Source organism: Triticum aestivum, chromosome 5B (assembly GCF_018294505.1).
Source record: "Triticum aestivum cultivar Chinese Spring chromosome 5B, IWGSC CS RefSeq v2.1, whole genome shotgun sequence".
In the NCBI taxonomy this organism is placed as follows: Eukaryota; Viridiplantae; Streptophyta; class Magnoliopsida; order Poales; family Poaceae; genus Triticum; species Triticum aestivum.
The window spans coordinates 595,280,066-595,290,121 of NC_057807.1; the positions used below are offsets into that span (position 1 = coordinate 595,280,066).

The following is a 10,056-nucleotide window of genomic DNA, read 5'->3' on the forward strand; positions in this document are numbered from 1 at the left end:
ATTGTATTCATTTGTTGCCTATAGGCTTTGCAACCTAATACACGATAGGGTTCAAGTGAACCAGAAGTACAGGGGCCACAGGAAGCAGAAATAAAGCAAAAACAACACACATGGCGAGGGGGACACAATACCACCGGGGGCGCCACCGGCGCTCGAACTGCAGCGACGAGCCGAGACTAAACCATGACACTGTACCATCGACGCAATCAAAAAGCACTGGGCAACCAAGACTGCACAACGCCGCCACATCACCTATGTCATGGGGTACAATCGAATGGTCACGCCGGGCCGAGACAACTCCACGGACCTGTGTGCCACCGGCGTAGTCGTAGGGCATTACCAAGCATAGAACTCCACATAGCACACCCAAAACAACACAACAAAGGTGCACCACGAGCGCTCGAACTGCAGCGCGAGCCGAGACTAAACCATGACACTGCACCGTCGACGCAATCGAAAAGCATAGGGCAACCAAGACTGGACCAACGCCGCGACACCACCTGTGTCATGGGATATATTCGAACGGTCACGCCGGGCGGAGATGACGACACGACGCATGTGTTCCACTGGCGTAGCCAAAGGGCATCACCAAGCATAGAACACCACAGAGCACACCCACCATTAAGATGGGAATGACGGGAAACGTCACCGCCGCCTCGGCCAGACGCACAGCCGGTCGACCATGGATTTCTCCCAAACCCCGGTCACATCCTCCACGTGACGAGACGCAGAGCAGCCGTCAATAGCGCGGGGCAGTGCTGAAAATGGACGGTCCCAGATCTAGGTGAATCCAACCGACAGAGACGCCGGCAAGCACCCTTGGCGCCGAGGCCACCGATGAGGACCACCAGTTCGACGCCCCCAGCAGGAAAGGCTACGAGACAGCGGCAGCCCACCGGGGGAACTAGGAGGTGGAGGGCTCCAAGGAGCAGGTGCCACGACGCCACCTTCGTTTGGCAAGCAGGCAAAGGAGCACGACAATGATGAACAGGTGGGGCGGTGGAGGCGGAAGACACGACAGTTGGATTTGCAGGAGGCGGGATACAGAGCGTGCAGTAGGCGGTCGACGGTGCGAGCTTGAGGGCGGAAGGCAGCAGAGGCCGGCGCAAGAGCGTGGGAGCAGGGGGCGCCGCGCTCAGCCCAGCAGGCAACGGCGGTTGGAACCGCCGCTGAGGCAACCACGAGGACAGGCCACCGGAGCAACCCGAGGGCGCCGGAAGCCCGTAGCCGCGGCGCGCCGGCCGGATCTGGAAGGAGGGAGTCGGCCGGAGAGAAGCACCAGGGCAGATCTGGTGGCCCCGAAGCGGATGAGGGGAGGGGGCGGCAGGACCATAGCACGCGCGCAGGACGGATCCCGCCGACGCCAGCCATCGACGGGCTTCGCCCGACGTCTTTTTGCCGGCGGCGAGGGGGGCGGTGGCTGGTGGAGATGTTGTGGTGGCGGTCGGCGGCGGTGCCCGCGCGAGTCGCCTCACAGAGACTTATGCATTTTTAATAGCTATGATCACCATATTGATAACTTCTGTTGATATATGCTCAGCTGTTAACGGAGCATGTGTTACAATGTTCCAAACATCTTTTTCAGTGAGAACTCTTTCCATTCAGACCATGATGATAGCAAATTGATGTGTATATCTTCATAATTAGTAGAGCGTGTATGCTTGTGATGACTACCAAACTGTTGAAACCCCTGCTGCTTATCAGGTCCGGTTTTAAGATCTTCCTTTCGTTCCATGTCTTGACGGTGTGTTCCTTTTTTTTTCAGGACAACTTCTGAATTCGAACAACCAACCTCATGGTTAAGAACATGATGGTGGCAACCAGTGATTAAGCTTGAAACCAATGCAAAATGCTTTCCTCTGCCACACTGAACCTGATGATCCTTTTCGAAAAACTAAACATGATGATGGTGGCAGCCGGTTATTAAAGTATTCTCTTTTTTTTGCGGGGATTAAAGTATTCAGTGTGACTAAATATTCAGTTGTACACATCCTCTTCTTTTTTGGTGGGGATTCAGTTGTACTCCCTCTGTTCCAAAATAGATGACCCAACTTTATACTAAAGTTAGTACAAAGTTGAGTCATCTAATTTGGAACGGAGGGAATACATATCAACAGTGTTGTTACCAGCAACAGACCGTTTTCGTATTGTTCAGTATATGCTGAACATAAAGGTTTTACTGAATACCGAGAGGGCAAATAACCAGTATTGCTGAACAAGGTGTAATCCGTGCTGTTAATCATTCTTTTTGCTAAGTTGAGTGTGGCCCCCGCCACCAGCCCCCACCCCTGAACCCTACCTTCTCCTTCCTCCTTCCTTCATTCAAAATTGTCTGACCCGAATTGGAGCAGTTGACTGACATGTAGCTAAACTGCATTTTTAAATAGCCTAATTTCCTCGAGATCTTCGTCTCACCTACTCCTACTTGGCTACTTCCATTGATGGTACTCGGTGATCCAGATCCACTCTCTGTTTGACCTCGTCACTAGTACTTCTCTCGCAAACCACCTCCATCGCCTTTCGTCCGCACTCGCTAGTCGCTACTCCACCACCGCCTCAGCGCCCCACGCCCCCAGCCCGCGAAAGCGCGGGATGGCGCCCAAGCGGCCACTCGGCGCCGCCCTGACGGAGGAGGAGGCTGCGCTGTGGTGGTCCCCGATGAAGCGGTCCCGGATGAAGCGGTCCCCGAGGTTTCGGCTAAAGCGGACGGTGCTCGTCGTGATGTGGCTGTGAGTACCTCCCCCCTAGCTAGCCGCTGGTCTCCTCTCTCTTCTACCGTGTCCTCAAATCCCTCTATTGAATTTGAACTCACCGCTCGCTGGCTGCTTCGCGCGGATCTGTGGTTTCGGTGGCCGCAGGGAGAGTCTGCATAAGTTGAATCTTAGTTGTGCAAGTTTGATTCATCTCTTCTTATTTTACTACTATTTTATTTTGGTCGGGAAAGCTCGATTTCTCTATTGGTATAGAGAAATGAGTTAAACTTCTCAACAGTATGTATTGCAACTTTTTTTGGGAGCTGTCAAACATAAATATATAGCATCTCTTTCTTTCTGCAACAGCATGTCCAGGCCCAGCGGGACGGCTAGGAAAAGAAGAGAAATAAAACGGCCGTGGCGCTGGCTTGCTCAGGTGGTTTGTCCGTGGTGGAGCATGCTCGACGCAAGTTCGGAGCCAACGTTTGTGCCACTCGATTATTTACGAGAAATTACAGATGATTTCTCCGAGGAGCGGAAGCTTGGTAGCGGTTCGTTTGGAGAGGTTTACTTGGTAAGACAATAAATTAAATTGTGTACATGGCTTCTGGACATCAACAGTATCATACAGATCATCTGTTGGACGAAGTGGTATATGGTGATTTTTCAATTTCTAAAATTAGTGATCCGGTCTTTAGTAGGTAAAACTGCGTGAGTGCCTATGTGGGCATGTGGAGTTAATTGCACGGGAATACCATAATTGGGGCATTGAAAGCAGATTGATACCAAGTTTGGTAATTTTTACGTGTCAGTACCAAGTCTGGGGCTAACTGTTACAAAAAGGTTTAAACCGCGTATAAACATGTATTGACGGGTATCTGACCAGCGGAGCACACCTGTCGGGTGCCGATGTGGCATGTTTTTTGCAGAAAACCCCCTTGCTTTACGGAAAAAGGCTCCTATGAGAGACGCTCTAGGACAGGGACCTAAAGTGGGAGCCCGGCGTGGCCACCGCCCCGGCCGCCTCTGACTCCGTCTACCGCTGGAGACTGGCGGCGCTGCACCTCTACCCCCTCTTCCCTTTCCCTTTGTCCTTGCCCAAGGTCCCATACAAAGTGCCCCTTGAGCGGGCGCGCCATGAGGCTGACAACGAGCAGTGAGAGGAAGAGCACGGCACAAGCACGCCAAGCTCGAGCGAGCTGCAGGCCTGCGGCAACACTTGTCTTGCGGAGCCGGCGGCCGGCGCGCCATCCTTGCGGAAGACGTCGCGGCCTACTGAGGGCGGCGAGCGGATCTTGAGGCGTGGCAAGCAACCTCGCATCACGCCATTATACGTCGACCGCCGGCACCAAATTAGCTCGATTCAGAGCGCCCCGGGCCTCCTCCTCGACACCCCGGCTCCACACGACCGCCACGAAGAGCCTGGACTCCACGGCACCGACCGCCGCGACCTCAAGCTCGTCGTCCCCGTGAGCCGCATTCCGGTGGCTGTGGTAGCAGCCCGCGTCGCGTCGAGCTGGACGCGGCGCGTCGGGCTGGAGCTACGGGGGGCCATCCATGGCGGCTTGGCGTCGGGCTCCGGCGAGGTAGGGTGCTGGGGCGTCGCGCTTAACAGGAAGGCGGCGGCTCAGGGACTCCGGCATCGAGGGACGAAGGGGAAGGACAGATCCAAGGCTCTCCAGCGCGGATTGGCCGGGAAACAAGGCGGCGCGTCGGGCTGGACCTACGGGATGCCATCAATGGCAGCTTGCCGTCGGGCTCCTATCCAAAGGGGAAGAGAGAGAGCTCCGGGTGAGAGAGAGAGAAGAAAAAAATGAAAGGAGGAAGAGAAGGAGAGAGGCAGGTTGCGGGGACGGCCTGGTCCTGTTCCCCGGTGGTGGTGCTCCGATGGCCGGCCGGCGGTGAGGCGAGGAGGAGGCCGGGGCGGGGCAGGGCGGGGCAGTGGTTACGGGAGGCGAAGGAGCTCGGGCTCGACGGGAGCCCCTTGATCCAGATCAGGCGCCACCGCGCGTGGGGTTTTCTGCAAAAAAATGCCACATATGCACCCGACAGGTGTGCCCCGCTGGTCAGATACCCCGTCAATACGTGTTTATACGCGGTTTAGACCTTTTTGTAACGGCTAGCCCCAGACTTGGTACTGACACGTAAAAATTACCAAACTTGGTACCAATCTGCTTCAAATGCCTCAATTGTGGTATTTCTGTGCAATTAACTCGGGCATGTGTCTACAAGTTGTACTATATTCTATTTACATATGACCTTTAGGCCAGGTTTCACTATAGGCCGATAACCATAACAAAGATCTGCATCAGGTTCAGTTGAGCATAAGGATTTTTTTTATTTTTTTGCCTGACAAAAACATTCCAGGCTTCCAGCTACGTGACGAGCCTGTTTTTACAACAGCACATACGGCTGCAAAAGATATGTCCCCATGGCCACTTATGAACCCAGTTTCCTTCAGAAGGATTTCCATTCGGCTTGTATCGTCTCCAAGTCAACATTGATAGTAAATGATTTGTGTTGCCACATTCAAGCATAGCATTTTCTGCTTTACGAACAGAAAATTAAACCATGTGAAATCTTGTGTAGGGAGTGGATCAAGATGGGCAAAAGATTGCTGTGAAGAGAATCTATGAGATGGCAGGTGTTGATGATGGGCAATTTCAGAATGAGTTTACAAACCTTGCAAGGCTCAAGCACCGGAATATTGTGCGGTTAGTTGGTTATTGCAACCATATTCAGGAAGTACCAGCAATGTACGAAGGAAAATTTGTTCTTGCTGAAAAGATACATAGGGCGCTCTGCTTAGAGTATATGTCTAATGGAAGCCTTGAAAAGTATATTTCTGGTAAAAATGATGTTCCCCTTGTTAGTTAGCATGTCAATGTTTCCTTTTTTTCGATACCATAGCATGCTAAGTTATCATTCTTAAAATTTACATCCCAAGAATTCTCCTTATTTGGTACTGCAGATGAATGTAATAAATATGATTGGCGCACAGGCTACGGAATAATTAAGGGGATTTGCCAGGGTTTGAAATGCCTCCACATGGAAGTAAAGCCACCTATTTATCATTTGGATTTAAAGCCAGCCAATGTATTGCTGGATGAGAACATGGTTCCCAGACTTGCAGATTTTGGGATATCAAGGCTCTTTGGAGATGAACGAACGCGAGCTACAAAAAGTATTTTAGGAACGCAGTAAGCATTCTTCATATGAACTGAAATTTGAGAAGGTAAATATATTTTGGATTAGATGTGTAGTAACAGTAACTTTTATATAACATGTGTGATGCAGAGGGTACTTACCGCCGGAATACATACACAACAATTTGATCTCAAGTAAGTTTGACATATTCAGCCTTGGTGTTGTAATCATAAAGATAATGTCAGGACGGGCGGGCTACTCAAAAATTACTGACATGTCTCCCCAGGAATTCACTAATCTTGTAAGAGAATGTGTTGCCATTATCAAGATCATGTGCATGTAATTCATTATAATACTTTGATTATTATAATATATAACCACTTTTTGTGCTCTAAATCTGTAGGTACAGGAAAAATGGACAAAAAGGCTACATGAAACATCGAGTCTGATGAAGGCATATTCCAAGCAAGTGAAGACGTGTATTCAAATAGGTTTAATGTGTGTGAACGATGATCGACATAAAAGGCCATCTATACAGGATATTGTCAATAGACTGAATGAGACAGAAACTGAGTGTACCTATGCGGCAAGAAAGGACGGGTCGTTGATTTACCAGGTTTGAACTGATCGCTTTGACATATAGTTTCTTCACTATAAACTATCTCTTCTTATTTTCTCATTGGTATTAAAATACGAGTCTGAAATTATATGGTGCACCACAGAAAATATTATGCTAATGATGGCCATGAATTTTCTTAGGGACTACTTGGTTTGGTACCAAAAATTGGCTTGCCAATATTTAGGCAAGCCAAAATTGCTACCAATTGGTTGGCTACCAACTTAATTACCATCACAACCTCTCAAAACTTGCCAATTTTTGGCAGATTTTGGACTGGCTAAGGGGCTGTTTAGATTTCGCCTGGGTGCGCCCTGCCAATCGTGGGCGAGCCAATTAATTGTCGCGGGATCTGGCCGCCTCGGACCTGCCAACTTTTTGGCGTCAAACTGAACCGGGGGAGCTGGCATGGGTTGGGCACACCAAACTATTGGCTCCCATCCAAATGGGAAGCAGGGCTTGGTCAACGACCAATTTTTTGGATCGGCAGCTGAGGGCTGCAATCCAAACAGCCCCTAGATGCTGGTTAGCCAATTTTTGGCTGCCGCCATGCACGCACATATAGTTTGATTCAGACATAGTCTATTTTAGGCAAGTTAATTGTACTCCCTCTGTCCGGAAATACTTGCCGTACAAATGGATAAAATTGAATGTATCTAGAATTAAAATACGTCTAGATACATCCATTTTCCCGACAAGTATTTCCGGTCGGAGGGAGTAGGTACGAGGCTGTGTGTGTGTGTGTGTGTCTTAGAGCTGGACCCATGAGGCCCATGTTTATGGAGTTGTATGTGTAGCAATGAAGAAAGATTAATGAAAATGGCGAAGAAAGAAGAGGAACCGAAGGATTCCGGATTTTTTTCCAAATAACCACATGGTATTAGAGCCGACGACGTTTGATCTGGCTTTGGAGGAGAGGTACCCACCTGGGTGTAAATGTCCAGGCAAGGAGCTGAGCATCCAACTCAAGGAATAATTCTGACTATTTAAAGCCCCCTTTTCGTTGGCTCTGCTGTTAGACATTGGCACATGTGACTTTTGTGGTTATGTATGTGGATATTGCAGCTTCTTTCTTTTTGCGGAAAAACATCCGATCTACTCATCTTCAATCATGGCAGTACAATGAACCCCCGAAATAATAAAATTGCATCCAGATCCATAGACCAATTAGCGACGACTACAAGCGCTAAAGCGAGCCGAAGGTGCGCTGCCGTCATTGCCCCGCCCTCACCGAAGCCGGGCAAAACTTGTTGTAGTAGGCAGTCGGTACTGGTGGGGGAGGGGCGGTGAAGTATTGGCTATATACTGCTCCCTTTAACAAGTTCCAATGAAAATTGTTCAGATTTGTAATAAATTCCATCCAAAAAAATCCATCCCACAATTTTAAATTGACAAACTGAAATGTTTCCTGGATGGTAGATTCGAGAGGATGACTCAATCACATCCATGGGTGCAAGTCTAACTGGCCAACAGAATGGACACTTCAGCTTCTCGATAACTGATGCACCTGGTACTTATCCTGTATCAGGTGTGCTTGCTACACCCAGTTTTTCTAATTTGTATTCAGTGTTCTAGACTATCAATAGTAAAATCACTTCTCCATGATGCATTGTTGGGTGCTGAAGATGTTGCTGGGACTACCCCAGGTGGAGTTAGTCTGGGAATCTCTTCACCTAACCATGTTCCGGTTGACATGTCCAGTGAGCCTCCTTCAGATGAAGTATGTGTTCTTTTCAATAAGTTGGATATGTCATGGGAATTACTGTTTAGAACAGAACATATATCTTTGTGCAGGCTGAAGTATATCACTATATAACAGTCATATGGCTTTGTTCTTGCAGTTTGATGCGACAGACCAGGGCATTGCACCAGCTAACAACGGTACGCGATTTTCAATACCCATGGTACTTGTGATGACTACCAAACGGTTGAAACCCCTGCTGCTTACCAGGTCCGGATTTAAGATCTTCCTTTCGTTCCATGTCTTGACGGTGTTTCCTTTTATTATTTCAGGAGAAGTGCCAAATTCCAACAATCAACCTCATGATTATGAACATGATGGTGGCAACCAGTGATTAAGCTTGAAGCCACTACAACATGCTTTCCTCTACCACACTAAACATGATGATGGTGGCAGACGGTGATTAAAGTATTCAGTGTGACTAAATATTCAGTTGTACATATCCTCTGCTTCTTCTTTGCGGGGGATTCAAATGTATATATATACTATTAACACCAGGAACCATTCATTCCCATAAAGAAGGCAATCTTTTCTAGTAAGGCGTTTCGGTGCCTAGGCTCATCTGCACCCGGCTAGAAAAAAATTGTAAAAAAATCGACAAAAATAAAAAAAATCCAATTTTTTGTGTGCGGTAGACAATTTGATGCACGAGGCCCGTTCCAAATTTCAAGTCATTTGAACATCTGAGCAGCTCTCAAGAAAAAAAGACAAATCGGATCAAAATAGTCCATGAACAGTAAACATTTTTATAGACCCCATTTTATCTTTTTTGCTGAGAGCTCCTCTTATGTCCAAATGACTTGAAAATTGGAGCGGACCTCACGCATCAAATTGTCTACTGCACACAAAAAGTTTGGATTTTTTTAATTTATTTAGTATTTGTTTTGATTTTTTTCGTAAGCACGGGTGCAGATGAGCTCGGGTGCATATGGATTTTTGAATCTTTTCTATCTACTATGTGTTCTTCTCTTTCTTATCTTGGCTATATACTTATATATACAACAGGATAGTCCATGCCACATAAATCGGTCATTGGCTCGTTGCTAGTGATACTTGTTTCCTCCTTTGTTTGCATTTGGTCTCAACTGCATATTAACACCAACGTCAGTGTTCATGTAGTCGTATTACTTTTTGTACCATTGAAATCCAAACAACTAGCTAGCGTGTCATGGCAACGGTACATGATGATATGCACGCATGGAATTCCTTGAAATGGGAGGCATCATGAATCATGTGACATGGGTAGCTTCATCATCCTGTCTATGATAACCTTACAACCCCACAAATTGTTTCTGAAGCACATGCTATAGCTGGCTCTTAATTGTTAAATTTTTTTAACTCATGTAAGATGCTTACATCACCTTACCGTACTTCCTCTAATGTATCTTCACCTGATAAAAAACGGAGCCCAAGGCCCGTGTTCATGTTCACCATTCGAAAGGGGAACTTCACACTTTTTTTCTTTGATAAAGGGCGTTTTATTATCTTTAAATGTAGTATCAAGCGGATACAAGACATTATGAGTAACACCCGCCCTTTGCATAATTAGGATGCACACAGCCAAACCCAAAAGTCTAACAAAAAGAAAATGTACAAAACCAGCAAATCTGCAACGGTAGAGTCCTATAGACCAACAAATCTGCCACCCATGTTGGAAAAAACCTCCATAGCCGCTTGCTCCAACCGTGTACGTACTGCCTTGAACAACAGTTGGTGTTCCGGTCGTTATAGCGTAGACGTAGAGGAGAAGCACCTTTGTCATTAAAAACCAAATCATTTCTACATAGCGAAAGCGACCAAAGTAAGGGATAGACTCCCACCACCCTTATTAACGTTTTGAACCTATTCCTTTCCAGGGG

General features: G+C 47.6%; 1 protein-coding gene across 10 annotated transcripts; it reads left to right on the forward strand.

Annotated features, from left to right (window-relative positions):
* The first annotated feature begins 2,473 nt into the window (after positions 1–2,473).
* Positions 2,474–8,731, forward strand: LOC123113504 (putative receptor-like protein kinase At4g00960). 10 transcript variants are annotated; one of them, XM_044534752.1, is made up of 10 exons: positions 2,474–2,729; positions 3,060–3,267; positions 5,283–5,541; positions 5,665–5,893; positions 5,991–6,141; positions 6,244–6,456; positions 7,876–7,984; positions 8,082–8,176; positions 8,298–8,383; positions 8,470–8,731. In XM_044534752.1, the coding sequence occupies exons 1-10, from the start codon at positions 2,593–2,595 to the stop codon at positions 8,501–8,503; spliced, it is 1,521 nt and encodes a 506-aa protein (XP_044390687.1). In that variant the 5' UTR covers positions 2,474–2,592; the 3' UTR covers positions 8,504–8,731. The 10 variants fall into 10 exon arrangements, with proteins under 10 accessions (XP_044390687.1, XP_044390685.1, XP_044390688.1 ...); XM_044534750.1 differs by having other exon boundaries at positions 8,298–8,360; XM_044534753.1 differs by having other exon boundaries at positions 8,298–8,337.
* The last annotated feature ends 1,325 nt before the right edge of the window (positions 8,732–10,056 follow it).